General features: G+C 38.3%; 1 protein-coding gene across 2 annotated transcripts in view; it reads left to right on the forward strand.

Moving 5' to 3' along the window:
- Positions 1-1,503: 1,503 nt before the first annotated feature.
- The window catches only part of lrfn1.2.L (leucine rich repeat and fibronectin type III domain containing 1, gene 2 L homeolog), a 34,350-nt gene continuing 13,474 nt past the window's right edge, over positions 1,504-22,379 (forward strand). For both annotated transcript variants that reach the window (XR_005963407.1, XM_018230313.2), the window contains exons 1-4: positions 1,504-1,591; positions 10,446-11,837; positions 19,258-19,751; positions 19,858-19,944. Coding sequence is in view for 1 of the 2 variants with exons in the window: in XM_018230313.2 (XP_018085802.1) it covers positions 10,456-11,837; positions 19,258-19,751; positions 19,858-19,916 (1,935 nt within the window). In the remaining variant the exon portion in view is untranslated. The remainder of the gene's footprint in view (positions 1,592-10,445; positions 11,838-19,257; positions 19,752-19,857; positions 19,945-22,379) is intronic.

Here is a 22,379-nt window from a genome sequence, read left to right on the forward strand (position 1 = left end):
CTAGCTCACCCTCACATGTGGAAACTGGCATGTCAGGGGGTCCCAGCTAACACAGGGCGAATCTACACCATTCGTAAATATGACGATAATCTAATCTCTCACATGTGTAGTGCAGTATGGGTAATAAATGTCTTGTTTCTATGGATTACAGGATTGATGCAGATTTGTGCTTATTTTAGTAAAACTGGGTAGGTGTTATAATTTAGGGCAAGGGAAAAATTGTTGGGGTTTAAGGTGCACAAAAGCAACACTTGCCAGTATTAGTAATGGAGATAGCTGTGTACTATAAGATTCAAAAAGGGAAAGTCATAATTTATGCAGAATTAAGGGTACTATTGCATGCTTTGTGATTTCAGGAGACAAGCTAGAAGCAAGACTTAAATTGCCAACATGAGCTGGAGCTTACAGTGCCACCTTCCATCCTGGCCCTGTTCTTACAGAGGTAAGTTCCTGCTTTTTACAGATGCACTGTGCTAAATTATTCAGTTAATTCCAGGAGCTAAATAATTGATGTTCCTGATCCATTGGAATCCTCTTTTTACAGAGCTGAGATTTTTCAGTCACTTGCAGCTTTAAGCAAGTGGGAGTGTGCTGGCTGAAATACATATGTATGAAGCTGAAAATACTCCCCCTCATCCAGTTTGCCAGACACAGGCTCAGAGGAGGACTGTTCAGCAGCTGCAGAGGAGGCACTGCAGGACTGAAAATCTGTGCTCCGGAATCTGTATGCACAGCAAAGATGATACCCACAGCTGAGATTCCAGGGATTTAAGGCATCTGTACAAACACACTTGAGAATTTCTCCATGGGGCAGAAGGAGACACCAAGGATGTGTCTGCGAATCTGAGACACTGCAAGTGGGCAGGGTACATTTGTTTGTACCCACCCTACCTGTGCCAGGGGCATACATCCAGCTTGCCTGGAGCTATCAATATGAATGATAAAGCAAAAGAAGGTAGAGACTGCCAAATCTTGCTCTTTCATAAAGTAGGCATTAGGGTTTAATCCACAGATGAAGAGACTTGACAGTCTGCCTGAAGATCCTCAGCTTACCTTCTCTGTTACAGTTTGCAGTTACCTTGTCTGGTACCATTCGCCCTCCCTTACGCCACCCTGTGTTGTGCACAGGACAGTGTGTGTTTTCCTAGCAGGAGTCAGACTGGCTTGTGGTGCAGTTCTGGAGACCTTTCTGTACTCTTAAGTGCAGAAACCTCCAGCCCTCCCTCTTGGCAACACTGGGATTCAGGACTTGGCCACATGATGGATTTGGAGCAGATTGGCACTGATAGCCCGAAGCATCTCATCCAGTCTCTGGAGCTTTGATGGAGAAATTGACTCTGAACGACACAATCAGCTCATTAGCCAGTTTATAAGTGATTCATCTACTTCTGCCTCAAGACTCTTAAGTGCCTCTGCATATGGTGCATCTTATGTCCTTAAAGCATGAGCTGACACTCTGGACAGGACTGCAGCTGGGTCCTGGGCAGCAATGGACCAGTGACACACATACAATCACATGTGCATACTCACATATACCCATGCAAACAATGTGAAAGGCAAACATCAGGATTGTCAGGATCTCCCACAGCAGGTACAAATTGATTAGATACTCATTTTCTACCATTACAAATACAAACCCTCTATAAGACCCCTGTTGTTTTGCTCATGCTTTCAAGATTCTGCTCTGTTGGATTATCTTATTATGTACAGGTAATTAGCAAGCTGCCAGTTCTATTATTTTTGTGTTGCCAGGCTGCTTTGAGAATTAACAGTGAGATATCTGTATTATATGGTAGAGGTATTATGCATAATTTGTAGATTTTGGCCAAAATCAACACAGTAGATGCAAAGGATCACTGAAACAGGTCCAGGAACCAGCACATAAAGCAGTGGGGTTTCTTTTAATGAAGCTGGCGTCCACTTTTTGCATGAAGGAGGTTTTAGCTGCCCACACAATCCCAAGATGGGGATCATTCCCATTCCCACAGAGTGTGGAGGGCTGAATGAATTCCTTTCTTTATATCGCCAAGCCCTGGAGCCCACCCTCTGAGCAGAGAGATTATCTGCTTTAATGAATTTAACTGAATCATCTCTTCTCAGCTGAGATTTGCTGTGCTTTCTGAAAGGATGGAAGAGAAGGAGGGAAATAGTAGCAGTGGTACAAAGTGAAAAACAGAAATAACACACAGTTAATTAGACTGAGCATCAGGGAGATAAAAAGGATGAGTGTGCTTTACATTCTCCCCAATGGACCTAGGCTGACAGCAATGCACCTACTTTTATTTTGGAAGTTTAAGGGCTATTGGACTTTATCTTGTATGTAAATATCCATAGAAACTAATGGGCCTTTTTTATTTTTAAAAATTATTATTGATCATTGCCTTCTAAACATAAAACCATAACTGACTTCTAACTAACAGTGATCCCCAACCAGTAGCTCGTGAGAAACATGTTGCTCTCCAACCCCTTGGATGTTGCTCCCAGTAGCCTCAAAGCAGGGGCTTATTTTTGAATTCCAGGCTTGGAGGCAAGTTTTGGTTGCATAAAACCAGCTGTACTGCCAAACCAAGCCTCAATATAGGTTGACAATACACATGGGGCTACCAAATGGCCTATCACAGCACTTACTTGGCACCCCAAGAACATTTTTCATGCTAGTGTTGCTCCCCAACTCCTTTTAATTCTGAATGTTGCTCATGGGTTCAAAAGGTTGGGGATCCCTGAACCAAAGCAATGGAACAGTGTCATTGTTTGGAAAACTAAGACATAGTGCATACACATCAGGATGGATTAGATACTGTAACTACCTAGTTAATTTTGTGGCATCTGGAGGGCCTTTCACTTCATCTCAATGAGATATATCCTAAGGGTCATTTACTTAACTACAAATGGCAAAGTACAGTTTCAGATGTAATTTTCCATTTTGATTTTACCCAGAAAGCAGTGTTTCCCCCATAATTCCAGTTTAATTGCAGCCACAAGGGGGAGTTGGCTGTTATGCAATTGCTGGCAATGCTGTAGAATATGCTCAATTGCATGTGAGTTTCTTGATGAATCGGACAAAATTTAATATTTGACAGTCAGCATCAAACTGATGTCTGCACATGATTCTGGCACATATTGCTACAGCCAACTGTGGGAACCCTGTAGCTACCACAATCTTTGAGGTGGGGTTAGCCCCTGTGTTCCACTTCAACAGGAAAAAAGAGTTTGTTTGGACACAGGTACCTAATCAGGTCTGGACTGAGAATCAAAATAGGCCCTGCATTTCAGGTACACAGAGGCCCAAACAGCCCCCACCAGCCCAATAAATAGTGCCTGTCTATGGCATCTTACAGCAGCCCCTCTGGCATTTGCCAGAACCCACAAATTGCTAGTCCAGGCCTGGGTACCTTTAAGGAATGTCGTCAGTTTATACACTGACTGCATCCAGTTTTGTGCAACCACAGTTGCGGTTGTGGTCGTCAATGAATCCTCCTGTGTTGCACAGTGATTTTTTTAGTTACAAGAAAGCTTTAAAAACATTGGTGTTTACATTTTTCACTGGATATTTTATAAACCTCCCAAAACAAAAATGGATATTTTATCTTTATATTATCTTTTATTATGATATCATGATGATTATTATGAGTATGAGAGTGGTATAGAGACAATTTGCAATTGGTCTTCAATTTTTGTGTTTTTTTAAATGTTTTATTTAGCTTTTATTTTGAAATTTCAGCATCTATGTTGAGCAGACATGAAGATAGGACTGGCATAAAATAACAATAACATTTGGTGCCTTTAATAGTCTTTTGGCTGCTGGGTCAGTGATCTCCAACAGCCAGATAGTATTTGAAAATGGAAGCTTAATAGAGGCAGAAGAGCGAAGCAAATAATTAAAAAAATACAAACAATAATAAAAAATAAAGTACAATTGAATAGGACATTCTATAACATAATCAATGTTAACGCTAAGTTGAACCCCTTAAACAAAGCATCAGTAGCTATACCCAGCAGGTCCTGTCCTTACCTCCCTCTATAGGTAAAGCTATAAATACAGGGCCTACTGCAACCTGTGCCACCAGCACTCCCTAGCAATTTATTTTACCTGTGAGCCACACCCAAATGTAAAAAGACTTGGGGAGCAACACAAGCATGACAAAAGTCCCTTGGTATGCCAAAGGCTTGTGATTTGTGGTTATTTGGTAGCCCCTATGTGGACTGGCAGCCTGCAGGAGGTTCAGTTTGGAAGTAACCATGATTTTTATGTAACCAAAACGTGCCTCCAAAACTGGAATTCAAAAATAAACACCTGCTTTAAGGCCACTGGGAGCAACATCCAAAAGAGTTGGTCAGCAGCATGTTACTTGTGAGTCACTGGATGGGGATCCCTGCCCTAGCATGTGAATCTGAATAATACACAACTTGGGTGTCAGGCAGCAGGTAGGAGGGGGGATGCCTATATACCTCCCCCAGCCTGTCCCTTATGAATAAAGTGCTGCCAAATGCAAGCAGAGTGGTATTTAAGCGGCAAATCAGGCCTTTGTGCACAGAGACTTGCAGCTAATTTTATTGGTTACTTTTATTAATATACAGGGCAATGTGCAAAATGCAAAAAACATGGCGCATTGCACTCCATGTACTGTAGTAAATGACCCCTAATAAGTTTAAGGTGAACTATCATTTTAATCACTAATCATCACAATTATTATATAAGAAGTTAGAGCACATTATGATGCACATTACCTTGGTAAAATAGAAGGATACCCAAGCACCAAGCTGGGTGCATTTTCCTCTGCACACATAGAAACACTAGTGCACACATCAAATGGTGTAGCTCTCAAAACATTTTATATACACACACACACAATTCACTACTTGTTATGCATACACACACTCTGTTTTTTCTATCTGTTGGTCTATCTATTTATCTGTCTGTCTGTCATTGCCTTTTTTTTTACCAGGGATTCAATTTTACCCAGTCTGAGTGACTAGCAGGAACAGATCTTCTGATCTTCAATACTTCATGGGAAAACATAATTATCTGTTAATGAGTGACAGAAACATAAGATATTCATAATACACAAGAGTTAAATGTAGTATTTCTCAGGGTTTATTTTCCAGTTAATTCTAAATTCATTATGCTGAAGCTGCTATCGGATGCTATATATAACTCTGTGTCTGCTGATAATGCTAAGATATGCAGGGTGATAAAATCAGAACACAACATTGCTTGTTTGCAAAGAGATCAGTGCTAAGTAAGATATTGTACAAACAAAGGCAGATTTCGGAAGTAGAAATATAGAAGCTAGATCAAAGGAAAAATGTTTTTTGTTTTTTTTTAACCGAAATCAAATTTAGATTTAAAGTCAGGCTGCAGCAATACCTAGGAAAATATCAGCATAGCTGTAAAACAGAATTTCTACATTTAAAGAAAATGTAGATTAATTAAACATGTTCTGTAGTTATTTGTAAATATATTTACTATTTAAAGCAGCTTCTGACACCTGAAACAATGTAGCAGTAGCCAGCTAATTAACACACCTGGAAAAGAGCTGACTTCTGCTACATTGCATTGTCTCAAGAGCCAGAACTAGAGAACTGAAAGGATAAATGCATATTACTTTCAGTTGCATTAACATTGACAAATAACTGTATTACTACTGACAATCTTTATTAAATGTGTAAATTACAATCACCATTCTCCTTGTTTTTCATTTATTAGGCTACTGAATCTGAGCAATATAAAAAGATACTGTGATCACATGATGCATTTTGCCTTAAATTTGGGCACTAGTTGATAATAAAAGTTGCATTGCTAATCACAAAGAGGACAAAGAAGCGTAAAACAGTAAATGGGACGAAATGAAACACTGTTCAGAACTAAGTATGCGTAGAGTCTTAAGGGGCACATGGAAATAGAACAGGGGATTTGTACAAATATATGTATATCAACCAATAATGATTATGCCATAAGAATAGCTTTAAATACTAGAAAACAGTTCTGTACAGGGCTCTCTTCTGCTCCTGTTATTCTGCATCACATGTGACCAAATTCTGCAGGTTGTGATTTGCTACTGATTCCCTCCTGTTGCTGGGAATCACTGAATTCTCTAGCATTTGCCAGCACTGCACATAGGACCACACAAGCATTGCAAGAACCATGAGTTTTCTCTGCACAGCTATGTGAGCTTCCCAGGGTCACTACTTGCATGCTGTTCCTCCAGCTGCCTCAGATCAGCATAATAACCATAAACCTGCTAGGGAAAAAGACAGTGATCAAAATGAACCATTGAAAACCATTACAGTCTGGGATTGTGTTGTCAAAAGGCTAGTTAGGGCATGCTTTGTATAAGACCAGTTAGGGTAACATTTGGGTAAAACACTTGTGGCATATTTATTAACATTGGAGACAGACGTCATCAGTGATGTTGCCCATAGCAACCAATCACATCTTTGCTTTTGTTTTCTAACTTGTAGGTGACCATTGAAATTTAATTGCTGATTGGTTGCTATGGGCAACATCACTGGTGATGTCTATCTCCAATGTAAATAAATACGCCCTACTTTGCTAAAGTAGAAATCCTTGTAACAGGATGACTAGCACACCAATTGTTTTCATATCATTCACAGAGTCTGGACTAAAAAAATATAAAAAAAAAAAAAGCACTAAGCAAGTGCTTTGCTTTAAGCTATATAAAGCGTCTGGCAAAATGATTCAGACAGCTGACCGATTCTCTCACTTCACTGAATAAAAAACCTTACACTGATATTTTGTATCCTGTGTTATTTTTATTTCAAAGCACTAAAACCCAAAATCATTTTGCAGTGATAATAATTTAAGGGTAAATACAGAGCAGCTTTGCAGACTGTTGGGGAATGATTCAGTCCAGTTATTCCTGTTCAGGTTATTTATGTGAGGCTTATGCACCTCAACTATCAAGATGGGAAGCATATTCTCAACTGGACTTTTATCAGGGCTTTGAGTGGAACTTTGTAGGACATTGATCATTTGTTCTTGAGCAACTCCTTTGATTCTTTGGCCTTTGTGTGTTCGGATCATTATCCTGCTCCAAGATGGTTCCAAACTTCATTTTTTTAGCCAACAGAAAGTGGTTTACTTTCACCATTTCCCTGTATTTGTTTTTTTCCCAATGTAACAAGATGCCCAATCCCTGCTAAACAAAAGCAGCCCACATCATGATGCTACTACTAACACACTTCACTGCAGGTTCAACCGTATCAAGAACTCTGCATAACACAGTCCATTATAGTAAGGTGTCAAAAAATAGACAGCATTACTCAAAAGGAACATGTAAAGGCAGACTTATAAATATAAACTCTGTTGTGGTGGAAAGGTTTTGTTTTGTTTTGAAAAACACGTACATAAAAATCCTGTTTGAGTGAATAGAGAGCTGTAAAATATCTCTCTGGTGAACTGTGGTGAGCTCTGTTTTCATCCTGATATATATTGCAGAGAGCTTTTTGATAGTTTAAGTTCAATATGTGAGGAGCAAATCTAACACCTTATAATACACCATACCTACAGTCAACCAAAGTAACATTGTCTGGGGATTTACGCTTATATAACAGCATATTTCAGCTTTTGTTATTGTTCTTAAGATTGCTTTCTAACATATAATACGTTCTACTGTATATAATACGTTCAAAGTTCGAAGTAAATATGTCCAAACAACACAATTTCAATGGGCGTTTTGTTATTTAGTAAAATGAGAGCGTATTGGTCAAGAGAGTAAAACATTTGCAAGTCACTGTACATTTAGCTTATCCATTGTCAATAATATGACAGATAATAACTAGATATAAGGGAGTAGAGATCAGTTACTGCTGCATTGTTTCAAAAGTCAGAACCAGAGGCTGTGAGTGGGTAATGGGCTCTGAATTTTAAATTCTCTGATGCTCTTGATCAGTTAGTAGGTCCCCTTTTTTCTGCATCCAGCATTGTCCTTTTATGCTCATTCAAAACACAGACTGCTAGCAGAAACATAAATGCCTCTTGGCCAATCCAATGGACACTAATTAATGACCACACACTAAAGCTGGCCATAGACGCAAAGATCTGATCGTACGAATCCTTGATTTTCGAACCGTGTGTGGAGAGTCCCGACATTTTTCGTCCGGCTGAGATCGTCGTTTGGTCGATCGGACAGGTTAGAAAATTTCTGTCGGCTGCCGATAATATCTCTGCGTGTATTGCCGATCGTACGATTTTCAGTGGGAGACTGTCACTAGCTTTGGTTGGACATAGATATCGTACGATTGCTGTCAGGGGCAGAACATTGCTGATCTGTTCTTTAACTAATCTGACTAATCTGACTGGTAAGACTTTGATCTGAATGGTTAGTGGCAGGTCGGGAGATGGGAAAGTCTGATCGTATGATGATTCGTACGATCGGATCTTTGCATCTATGGCCAGCTTTAGTTTCAGGTTTGTGGTTCTTGCATTGCGGCCAACCAGCTACAACTAGCTATTTTATGTAAAAATGAAGCATGTCAAAACCCACATAGATCAGGTCAAGTTTTTATTGCTGCTGACTCTTAAATATATTTTCTCTAGACTGACATATGTACATGCTAGTCTCTGACATAGCGGCATCAACATGGCACAGTGGCATCTTTTTGGCACAAATTCATATGTTTTCTACTCACAGATATGCATTTTGTGCTCAGCATGCTGTGTATCTGTTCCATTTGCAGAAGCTGCAGAGATCAAGGCCACTAATAATCACTGATCCAGAAAATAACCCATTGACGCTTGATAAGATTTCTGTAACCCTAGTTAGAGCTTTATAGATTCCACAGACTGCAGAGCCAATACTATTAGTAAGGCAACAGAGTGTTCTAAATAGACGTAGCAGGACGGAAAACATTCTATCAGATCTTTTTTTTTAGATCTTTTTCCACTTCTGCATTTTTAAACCCATTTTACACAAATTTTCAAGGGAACCCTATATCAACAAAAACTATAAGCTATGATTCTTTCAAAATTCAGTACAAAACAGAAATGCAAGAAGGGAAGATTTAAATGGCACCCTCCCTTTCTTTCTCAATAAAGGAAATGTAATTTTTAAGTAACATATATAAATATATAATATATATAAAATTTAAAAGTGACCCATTGCGAGGTAAAGCAGTGTTTATTTAACCCTTTCTCCCCAGTGTAGCAGAATACAGTTATCCTCCAGTTATGTTAATAAGCTGCTTTTGTTGCATTGTTTCAGGCATCAGAACCAGGAGTACAAAGAAAATAACAATCCAGCTATATCTATATACTGTATACTGCTTTCAATAGTAATTACAAAGAACTGTCGTCTGAAATATTTGTTCTTTTATATAATATCCCTGCATGCAAAAGATCTGTGACACAAAGTGGAGAGGATAATTATTACCCCCTTTTCATGTCACCACCCTTCTTGATTATTTCAACATGTGAAAGACACTCATCCTTAAAAACGTCTGTCTTGCCTATGTCAGCCTATACAACTTTACCCCCTTCTTTATTTTTAAAAGTTCAATGTCATCTGTTTCATTCTATAGATGTACAGTTTTTCTCAGTTTGTACATTTCCTTGCCTCACACCTTCGGAGGTCTGTAATTATTCATATAGTATTTTATTCTGTGCCTCCATAGTGTACGCTCCATAACTACCTGTAGAACCAATTGATATCATTCACTGTATCCTTTTCTCTCTTCCTCACCACCTCTCTCAGTTGATATTTATCTCCCACCTTACATCCTTCTATCACCCCACAGAGGCATGCTTCTTCCCTTGTGCTTCTCAGATTGCCAGCTTCCTTTCATCTCTCTTTGTTCCTCATCACCCTATTCTGCATACTAAACTAACATTACCCCAAGTGTTCTTTTTATCTGTTCACCATTCCCACTTTTCTCAGTACATCCACCTTTTCTCTTTCTGTCTGTTCATCACTCCTCCTCTCTACTCCCATTAACCAGCCCCAGAACAAAATTGTAGCCATTACAACAAACTCTTCATTTAGCTTAGAAATACTTTGTTTGTTAGCCTCTTATTACAGGCTTCTGCTGTGTGTCAGCATTTGGGACTTGAACATTGCATTAAAAAGATTTGCTAAATGCAAGCAATGACTTGATTATTAAGGCTACTTATGCTGCACAACACACATATATTTAATGGCTGCATTGTTCTCTGGGCATTTTATATGGAAAGTGGCACAAGACATTTATTTAATAATGCTATTGGGTTACATTCGAAAGGAGGGGTTGTCAGATTGCAATTTGACTCTTGACTCATATTTTTCTTTTTGCGCATTATCATGAAATCATGACAGACCAATTGACAAGTCTACAGATTTTTAAGGATTGCTATTTATTTCCATGTAATTTTCAGCTATTGAAATGTCCATGTGGTTCCAAACTAAGGTTTTATGACTCAGTGCATGTTTATTGTGCCCCCTTCTCTACAGCCCGTGCACCATGGGGGCTTTCGTCCTTTTGATGATCACCCTTACTGCAGGAATTGCTGTTGCACAGATTTGCCCAAAAAGATGCCTGTGCCAAAATCTGGCTCCATCACTTGCTATCATGTGTGCCAAGACTGGGCTGCTCTTTGTGCCATCGGTCATAGACCCTCGGACAGTGGAACTCAGACTCACTGACAATTTCATTACAGTCATTAGAAGAAGAGACTTCACAAACATGACTAGGCTGCTTCACCTTACTCTCTCCAGGAATACTATCAGTCATATAACCCCATATACATTCGCTGATCTCCGGGGGTTGAGAGCTCTGCATCTGGACAATAACCGTATCCTCTCCATGGGAGATGAACAGCTTAGAGGTCTTCAGAATTTGAGACATCTGATTCTTAGCAACAACCAGCTCAGCACTATTTCTCCGGGCTCTTTCCAGGATTTTGTTGGCACTCTAGAAGATCTAGACCTTTCATACAACAACCTAGTGAAGGTCCCTTGGGAAACCATATGTAAATTGATGAATGTTAACTCTCTGAGCCTTGATCACAACCTAATTGAATATGTTCCAGGGGGGGTCTTCACCAACTTGCACAAACTAGCTCGACTAGATATGACCTCCAATAAGTTGAAGACCATTCCCCCTGACCCTTTGTTCCTACGAATTCCAGTTTATGCTAAGTCAAAAGGATCACCTTTGTCATCACTTGTACTTGGCTTTGGTGGGAACCCATTGCACTGCAATTGTGAGCTGCTGTGGCTTCGACGCTTCACCAGAGAGGATGATCTAGAGACATGTGCATCACCATCTAACCTTCTGGGAAAATATTTTTGGAGTATTTCTGAGGAAGAGTTCATGTGTGACCCACCAGTAGTAACTCATCACTCAATGCGTACTTCAGTTATGGAGGGAGAAGAAGTTGTGCTTAAATGTAAGGCTGTAGGAGATCCTGAGCCCTCAATTCACTGGGTGTCACCAGAGGGTAAAGTGGTGTCAAACTCATCCAGGGCTGTATCATATGAGAATGGAACACTGGAAATCACTATCACAACTGTAAGAGACACTGGCTCTTTTACTTGCATTGCTTCCAATACAGCAGGTGATGCCACAGCATCTGTGGAGTTGGTTGTCAGTCCCCTTCCTCAGCCAGCCAATGCCAGTCAAAGGCACCACAGGCTAGACAAAGGACCTTCTGACATTCTCACCCCAGCAAAACCTGGAACTGCACAAAATGAATCCAGCAGCCACTCTGACAGAAAGGTGGTAATGGTGCATCACAGTCACAAATCAGCTTTAATTCAGTGGTTTTTGGATTGGAATATACCAGGGATTCGCATGTACCAGATTCAATACAACAGTTCTTCTGATGAAAGCCTCATATACAGGTACGTTGAGAATTAGGACAGACAGGTACTACAGAAACATACTGGGCACTACGCTCAGTTATGGCATACCTATGTAATCCTGACATAACTTAGGGTGTGCCACTTATAGTATGTAAAATATGTCTTATAAATACCAGTTACTATTCCACTATAAATGCATTGTAAAACATGTCAGTGTTGATGATTATTGATTATTTTAGGTTATTTAATATTTGCATTTACTAATATCAGTGGACACTGCTATTGTGTTTGCTCTACCTAGTAAATATCATCAAGAAACTATCTCGGCAGACAATCTCTATGCAAAATTGAAAGAATGCATGCTAGTCTATAGTAAGAAACATATTTTGAGCATAGACCTTTAATTAGCAAAGAAAACAGACTTGTGCCTTGTTTTCACATTCTAATGGTACTTAATGCCAACATAACTGACAACTGATTATAGAACTAGTGTATGTTTTGCTTTGTCAGTAAGCAGGAGATCAGTGGAGTAGATACAGCAATGCCAGCATCAAGTTCTAAATGGCCAAAATGTGGTGGGTGGTTATCTGATTATCTGTAAACCACACTATTATATCATCAAGAATATAAATGACGCATCAACAATAGTAGTGGAAATAGCACACACCACCACAGTTCTCATTTTCAACACAACATGGCTGATGTCAATACATTCGTATGCTAGATAAGAATTGCAGAGGGTGCGCTATTTTCACAACTAGTTGAATATTGGTGTTTTTTTTTTTTTGGTGGAGTGATGTGCTGCATTGGAACAAATACTGTGACACTTTACTGTGTGATGGAGAGACTGTTGGTCAATAAACATGAGCAATGTTGTAAAGAGACAGCTGAGTGAGAGCTGTGTATGTTGTAGAGGAAGAGGAAAAAGTGGTGTTTATTAAATACAGAGATAGTAGAGTGAAAGATAACTGTGTATTGTATGTTACAGGGAGAAAGGCAGAAGACACAGCTATTTATGTTGTAGAGAGAGGAGTGTATTGTATATATGTATATATATATATATAAAATATCTCCTATGATAGGGAGAAGGGAAGAATAAGAGACAGCTACATATTTAGACAGATAACTGTGCATGTTATAGTCCAAGTAGTCAAAGATGGGAAATTACACTTATAAGAGTTTCATGGAATGAAGTTATTACTACACATAATAAGTTCTGTATTTCTTGCCCTGGGGATTACACCATTCTGCTTTAATTTAATCTGAATGCCATTAAGAATGCATCATGCCAAAGATCCATTCCCTTCTCTCTGCTCTTTGTTCAATTCTCTTCCGAAACTCAAACCAAAAATCAACACAACTGCAATTAGCTTTCAAAGCGCAGTATCAAGTTTGCATGATGTCCAGGCCCAGTGCCTGATGAGAGAGAGAATAAAGCATTGGGAAGAGACAAGTCTTGTTTTGCTCCAGACAAACCAATCATATTGCATCACTCACTTTCCTGGATCTATAATATATAAGCAAAGCCAAAGGTAGAAGTAGTGGGCATCAAGAGTCAATGCTTTGTAGATGCCTGGAAATATAAACTCATCACACAGTACACAGTTATGGGAACAGTACATACACCACAATATGCTCCATTGTATAAATATATAACCTGGATGACATCAGTTGCTGATGCAGTCATTCTTAACCAAAAATGCAAAGCCACAAGCCATATGGGATCAAAACAATTGCCTGCCATATCATTATATGATCATGGTTTGTTCATCAGACAGAATTTAAATTCCAATCAGACAGCTGCATTGGGCTTTGTACGTGGTCAGCTTGCATTGGCATTTCACCAACCCTGATAGTGATCTGCTAAATTGCATTAGCACATATACTGTATTCAGGTCAGCCTGATCAAGCCTGTTATGTTGGTGGCCAGTCAGGTAAAAATCTATCCTTTTTGTGACCTGGTAGATCATTTGCATGTATGGCTAACAGGGCTGGAACTAGGAGTAGAGAGAGGAATCAGCTGCCTATGGTGTAACTTTGATAGTATTGTGCAGTAAAAATTACTGCACAATACTCTCTCATGCCCTGGCTTAAGTTCTTGAAAAGGTGAATTGGTGAGGGTTGTGGTTATGGGTGGAGGGTGGTGCTGGTGGAAGTTGGGGCGTGTGACAGTGGTACGGAGCAGGTGTGGGGACCACAGGCTCTGATGGCCAGTTTAGGATGTACAGTATATGTTCTTAATAATAAGGATAATTAAGCTCTGTTAAACAATGTCCTTAATGCCTCTTGTATTAGTAATTGGTTGTATTTTGGTATGTACTGTAATCTATAGGTTTAATAAACGCACCCTCATTTTGTAGAAATAATATAATTTTAAAAACACAAAAGCTCTAACGTGGCCAACTGCTAGTGGAAGACCTAAAGCTATGATTCCCATTCCAGCATATGTATCAAACTTAAACTATGCATCTTTGAATTTCTGGTTTGGAGGCAAATTTTGGTTGCATGAAAACCAGGTGTACTGCCAAACAGAGTTTCCTGTAGGCTGCCTGTTCACATAGAGGCTACCAATAGCCCATCACAGACCTTATTTTGCACCTCCAGGAACTTTTTTCATGTTTGTGTTGCTCCCCAATTCTGTTTATATTTGAATCTGGCTCAGGGAAAAACATGTTGGGGACTCCTGACTTGGACTATTCACTGTGAAACCAAATATGGTGCAATGAATCCTGGTGACATGATGTCAAAACACATTTAGCGCAAGTTCTTCTTTTGCTACATGATAACTACACGTGCTATAAAACGCAATCACATTAATGTTACACTGAATGTTAACACCACCCTTACATACAGTAAACACCTGCACACTGCATAATAAAAAATTGTTACAACAAAGACCTTAGAGTCATCATAAAACATGACATAAACATTGCAAAATGCCAACAGTGGTCCCATCCTTATAATGTGAATAGAAAATCCTTTTAAGTATCTTTAATGCATCATAATGGTTATTGAATGGATAGAATGTATTCTTTTTTTGTTTAGATGACATGGTGAGTCAGCATCCATCAAATATAAGGCTATAATTAAACTGAAGAAGAAGTTACCCTCCTCAGATTGGAAGGGGCCATTATTTAAAGAAATTACAGGCATAGTTGACTTTCAGAAAGTACAAATTGAGGTTGTTGAAGCAGAAGTTTTAGAATTACAAAGGAAATCTGAGCTGTGTGAAGGCACCACATTAATTTTTTGTCAGTTTCAAAACCAGGATTATAGCTATGCCCCCCTTTTCTGAAGTGACAGTGGTAATATTTGTGTGAAGCAGGTTGAAATGGCCATAAGGCCATATAGCTGGAACAAACCACTTGAGTATAATGTAGCCAAAAGTGAGACAATTGCACATATGTAAATAAAACACCGCAAAATGCATTGTTACTAAAACTTCTCATGTGGATTTTGCACCCTTTGTCAGAGGACAAATAGGTTAGGGACAGAGAACTATGTTAGGGAAGCCAAATATCAATTGATTTATACAGCTAAATATTTGATATTACAGAGCAATCATTTTGCTTTCTGTAGAAATGAAAATCAAGGCTTAGCTGGAGAAAGGTATGGCAAAAGGGTAATAATTCATGTACAATTTAGGTTTATGTATAGAGAGAATCCTGTTATTCTGGTTCTCTCTTTACCATTCCAAATAAAGATCTAATGAACCCACCTGGAAGACCAATCTTTTTGGGGATGGGTGACCCATTTGATCAGTTGGTCCACTTAGGTGTTTTATTTACAATTTTGTTAATACAGCTACAAATATTTTAAGGCATATCTGTGGGACAGTTTCTCCGGAATCAGAAGAACTGCTTCATTGAGGATAAATATCTGCAATATGCTCTACAAATGGCACAAAGGTTTTGAAAAAATATGGATTTCATTATCTTTCTGTTACTGTTGAATTTATTCACTGGTGCATGAAGAAGCAAAGGGTATTTAAATAATGTTATGGGAGGTTACACCACTGGAAGAAGCCAGTAGTTTAGTGGGTGATATGTGTTTTGGACTGTGTATACACTTGGATCATACAGTGACATGCTGGATCTGGAAGATGGGAATGACTGAAACCATATGTCGAAGCCTGTGAGCCAAATGACAGTGAGGGAGGTGGCCTGATAGGAAAGCCAAATGACAGCAGGTAAGACACATCGGTGAACCTTATGGGTTGCCTTATGGAGTCCCCGAGAGATATATTTTTAAAACGTATTCTTTTTGTATGTTTATTTATATTGCACTACTTATGGACACAGTGTTGTACAGCAGAACAATTCTTTAATGGAACAAACAGGGGCCTTTACAATAATAAATGCAAAGCACAGTTACATAACAGATTAAGAGCTCAGTGTCAAAGACGAGAGGAAGGAGAGCTAACAATCTAACTCTATAATGTTATAAGGTTCAAAATAAAATACAAAAATATTTTGTATAGTAGAGCTGTTTTATTGTAAAAATTTGAAGTAAAAATTCGATTTGAAGTAAAAATAGTTTGAATATTCGACCATTCGATAATTGAAGTACTGTCTAACTTAGACTTCAATACTTCGCCAAATTAAACCTGCTGAAGTGCTATGTTAGCCTATGGGGACCATCTACAGCATTTTTCTAAGTTTTTGAAGTCGAAGTAAAAATTGTTAGATCATATGATAAAATCGTTCAAATCGTTTGATTCGAAGGATTTAATCGTTCGATCATTTGATTTTACTTCGACCGCAGAATAGCCAAATTCGATGAAAAAAAGTTTGTTTTAACTTTGAAATTCGACCCTTGATAAATCTTGATAAATCCCTTGATAAATCTGCCCCTAAATTTATCGAGTTTTTGAGTGCAAACCAGAGTAAAAAAAAACAAAAATCATGAAGGCAAAAAACATCTTAAGGTGGGACCTCTTCCATTGACTTTTACATGACCTCAATGGGTTTTAGCTTGAGTATTTTCAGATTCGGGCTTTTAGCAGCTTCGTGGGATAATAAATCCCCTCCAAAAAATTAAGTTTTTTACAGAAACTACCCTAGAAAATAGAAAATACAACTCAACCTCTAATAAATAACCTTCTTTACAGTATACTTGTGTATCAGATCTGGCTTATGTCACACAGTTTATATTATAGGACTTTAAGGCTGTTATTTATTGAAGGTCAAGTTTTCCACTGGTTTGAGTTAAATTCGAGCTATTCAAGGTTTTTTAGCCTATAAACTTGATAAATTTGAGGCATTCGAGTTTCTTCCCCAATTGCATTCAATCAAGTTTTTTACATTTTTTCACAAATAAGCATACATTCGAGAAAAAAACCTCACACACTCAACCATTGATAAATAACCCCTAAGTGTGACTCCCCTTATGTGTAAATTATATATATAGCTTAGTCCATGTATTGTTTTTCATTTGCTATCATTTAGAAGATGGAAACAATTATGATAAGGGTATTTTAATACTCAAAGTAGGCACATAAAAAGGTGCAAAAAATCCTATTTGGATCATTGATTTGACATGATGATCCATAGGATCTGGGCTTTATGCCTGTACCATATTGATATTTTGACTGCAGTCATTAATTCCCCATGCATTTAGGGGGTTTATTGGTTTGGTGCTGAATATTTAATTTTATATTTACTTTTTGAACTGTACTATAAGAGGCACTGCAACCCACATGAATGGTTTTCAATTATGGATATTCAAAAGGATTAGTATTTTCAATTTGCATTATAAGCAGGTTCCGCTGTTAGACATTCTACATTCTCCAATATTTATAGACTGCTTTATGATGACTTTAAGGCTTTTGTTTTAACAATTTTGGTATTATGCATTGTGGAAATATATATGGAAGGGTGGTATCCTTTTTTATGCAACATATCATTTAGGCTGCAATATTTGGTGTATTGTTTTTTCTTTTTTGATATTTTTATAATAATAAACAATTATTGATTGTTGCTAACCATTGTTGGCTTATGGTTTAATTATGGTATGAGCCCATATTATTTTCTATTTTTGCACTGAATCCTTCATTTCTCATTTTTACCTATATTATTTTTTTGGTCCTTCATACTGTATATATGGCAATTTGTCTTCCTCATTATGATTTCCATTTTATGGGGTACGTTACAAAGTGTGAAATTAGTTTATTCCAATGGGATTTATCAAGGCATATCAAATGGTGAACTCTAACTTTCACCCATGGGTAAATATACCTCTAAAAATAAATTTTCCCCTATTTGCATTGTCATGCCCAGAAAGGTCCATAGCAACGTAAAGGTTTGGGGGATAACAGACAGATGGACATCTGCTCCATAAATATACATTCACATATAGGTCAGATACTTGTTAATGTTTTTCTCATGCCACTTTAAGGAACTTTATTCAGCAATCAGACAGTTATTATGTATCAGCATTAACACTAAATGGATGAAGTGGAAGGCAGGTTAAAAGAGGGGGACCACACACATACTACCTGTTCTATCCAAACCTTGACTACAAAATCAAAGTCTTCTGAGAAAGAATTTTCATGTCTATCTGTCATCATGTTAATATTGGCTAGAGCAGTAGTCCCCAACCTTGCTTTATCCGTGAGCCACATTCAAATGTAAAAAGAGTTGGGGAGAAACATGAAAAAGTCCCTGGAGGTGCCAAAAAGGGCTGTGATTTGCTACATGGTAGCCTTTATTTGGACTGGCAGCCTACAGAAGGCTCTCTTTGGCAGTACACCTTTTTTTGCAACCACCCACAACTTGCCTCCAAGCCAAAAATTTAAAAATAAGCACCTGCTTTGAGGTCCCTGGTAGCAACATCCAAGGGGTTGGTGAGGAATAGGTTGCTCACTAGCCACTGGTTGGGGATCACTGGCCTAGAGTGTTTCATTTAATACTGGTCTGCACACCATCTGTCACAGGTTACTTAACTACAATGTTACAGGTACACTCCTACTGGCACATATTATACATTCTGTCATGGAGAGCTGGATGACTGATGAGGGAGACAATCCATTATCACAGAGCAGGTGAAAAGTAAGATATTAGTCTTAGTATTCTTCTTCTTCTTATACATATTTATAAAGTATCAACATATTCTGCATCTGTATAATGGGATAGTGTATACATCAAGCATACAGATTGCGTACAAAATTACAACTGATGGCCAATACAAGTGGTAAAAAAGACTTACAGTCTAACAAGAGAAGGGGTATGAGTTTTTTTCTATTTGGAGAAGATATGCCATGTTCATACTGATATGCCTATATAAAGGGGTAATTTAGTTAGACCTCAGAGATGATAGTAAAAGCTCTAAGAGATGCAAAGCATACCACTTAGTGTTTGAGGTCTAGCTGTGCTCTGAATCTAGCACTCAATTATTCTCGCATATTTTAATTTGATTACTTTACCTGTGCTCTCACTAACCCATGTGCTCTGTTCTGCAGGATGATCAACCCCAGTAACAGGAGCTTCCTTGTCAATGACCTGGCTCCAGGACGTGAGTATGACCTCTGTGTCCTAGCTGTATATGATGATGGAATGACCTCACTGACTGCAACACGATTAGTAGGGTGTGTCCAATTCAGCACTCAGGAGGAGAGTGGGCAGTGCCAGCAGCTCAATACTCAGTTCCTGGGAGGTACAATGATTATCATTATAGGAGGAATTATTGTGGCATCTGTGCTAGTGTTTATCATCATCCTGATGATCAGGTACAAGGTATACAGTGGCCAAGAGGAGGTGGGAAAAACCAGGGTCAGCAATGTGTATTCTCAGACCAATGGACATCAAGCTATGGCATGTGCCCGCTCTTGTGCCAAGCTGGCTGGAGGTGCTGAGGAGTTGCCCCTTAATACAGAGTTTGCTACAGCAGAAGAGGTGCTATCCAACAAAACAACCAAGCATATGTGTGAAACAAGGAGCAATGCTCCAGAGCAAGGTGAGTTGAGAAAAGACTTGGCAAAAAGAGCAGGATACATTTTAAGGTTTTAGCACTTTCTAGCAATCTAATTGACTGTTTTTGTTATTGTTTAATTCATTACCAGGAAGCAAAGCATTTGAGGAAAAGAGTACTTCCAGTGAGTGGACTGATATCAACATTTGACTGATGTTCCCAATGAGCATTGTTCAAGGTATGCCCATAAAATAGTGCTTGGCCATTGACCTTACATTTAGCAGAATGCAACTCTATGAGGTAGATTTAGAAAATAGATTACTAGCCGTTTGATATCAAAGTTTTCAGCTCTTTCTTTAAAAATGTCCTCAAAGCCACAGGAAAGTGTATGAAGGATTGACACACTCATCAAAGCATATCAATGAGTCAAATTGTCAGAATGTGACCTTTTTCAAAGAACTACAAACAGAAAGGTGTTTCCTGTTTGTATTCCCTTGGAAAAGGTCACAGTCGGTGACCAAAACTTTGGACTTGAAGTAGATTCACTGTTTTCTTTAACAGGTGTGTGTGTATATATATATATATATATTTACAGAGAAAGAGAGAGGACGGCAAAGTCAGTAACAGTGTTTTTGCCTAATATAAGTGTATATATAAGTATAAATATAAGTGATGCTGAGAAATACTCTGAACTTGACGCAGTTCACTTTTAAAACCCAAATTTACTATATATGCAAGGGCTTAGAATACCACATATGAAACATTGCAAACCACAAATTCAGGAAACAATATCAATATATATATATATAAATATATATATATATATATATATATATATATATATATATTTATGAGTAGTTTCTATTTTTCTCTCACACATACCTTGGGAATTAAAGTGTTTTAGTACATGAAGTATCATCTCACACATATAGACATCATCACACATCATCACATTATCTGGAGGTGATAGAAATTGGTACTATAAGTGCCGCCTTCAACAGAGAAATACACTCCGGCTGTTATAAGAAAGAATATATTATAGATCCTCAATGTCACAGATAGTTATATAAATTGGACAAGTTTGGTGTGTTTAATGTGCTAACATGACTGTGAATTTTTTTTCGCTCTTCAATTGTCCTTAAGTGCTTAAGACGCAGCGTGCAGCGTTTTCATCCAACAGTGGGATATATGTAGTTTTTACCTGCGATTTCTTATTCACTTCCTTTATCTTCTGGACATCCAACACGTCACATGCGTGTCATCGCGTGGCAACATATCGCTCCTTGGCGCGCCACGGAGTTCACCCCTAAGTGATAATAAAAATATGTATAATAATTAATGGAATCAGCCAAAGGTCAGAGGATTATGCCTAAAACAACTAACAGATTCATTGGAAATTTCACACAAAATGCATCTTAGTTTTGCAAACTGCAGCCTTCCAATAGTTAGGGACAGGCTTGCCAAAATCCCCAAAGGCCTTTCATAAGCGGAGAAATAGGCTATTTGTTTGACTCTTTTCCTTTTTTTGTTTCCCAGTAGTTTTGGCTTTGGTCTCAGAGAACTCTTTAGATTCTGTGCAGCTGGGAGGCACAGCTCTGCTAAGTGGTTGCTGTCTTTGTAGGAAAAAGAAATACCAGGCTGTGCATTATGTCCCTCTATGGTGCCTCTACAGACATAGTCTGTGATCTCCTCAGATAATGCAGTTATAGGTTAAGTATATGGTGACCAAGGTAATAACATGGGCAATTTTGTCACATGTTATCTATATTAATAGTCCTGTTTATGTTACTCACAGACCATGTAATAGCATATCCATGATGGACTTGAAAAACAAATGTTAATCATTGGAAAATACTCATTGCTGAGAAATGCCATTCTGATTGACCTATTTTTTTTTTAGATTTAGGATCTGATGCTGTTCAGTGGGTCAGACCTAGGGTACAACAATACTTGTGCCTGCATGTTTTTATAAGGAAAAGGGGTTCTGGCTCAGGATTCAGGGTTAGTAACTGGGGTCACTTCTGGGTGCCAATTTACTGGGGAGTGCTTTACAGATTGGCATCCCCCTGACAGTTTTGCATCATGCTTCAGTTGTATTATAAAGCCAGCTGTGTCTTTCTCCCCAGATCTTCTGTTGGCTTAATTAGAGAAGAAAGAGGCTTATGTGTTTCTCAACATCCATGCACTTCTTTCTTCATTTACCAGGCTGTATATACTGTAAATGGATTAACAACTCAGTCAGTGTGTTGGTGGAAAAAAGCTTTCATATGTAAAGCAAAATTAGAATTACTGGGGACATGTATTTTCAAAGCTATTTATGCATTTATTTATTGAATGCTGAATTGAGTCCAAGCTGCTTTAGCTCCACCACTAAATGCTGCCGTATATAGATGACATTCACAAACTGAATGGCCAGATTTTGTCTGATTTAGAAATACACAGAGATGGCAAATAGAACAGATATAATGACTCAACAAAAGATATTACTGTTATCTTTTTGCAAGTTTTTATATAAAGCCTATCTGTTCTATATATCTCCATGAGGCAGTGGCTGTCCAACACACACCAATGTAATGGCAACAAGAAATTTGCAGATTTATTGCTTATAAGGCGTTTGACTTATTTGATTGATAAGCACCAAAAAGTGATAAATTGAATCATTATGTAATAACA

Source organism: Xenopus laevis, chromosome 8L (genome assembly GCF_017654675.1).
Source record: "Xenopus laevis strain J_2021 chromosome 8L, Xenopus_laevis_v10.1, whole genome shotgun sequence".
NCBI lineage: Eukaryota > Metazoa > Chordata > Amphibia > Anura > Pipidae > Xenopus > Xenopus laevis.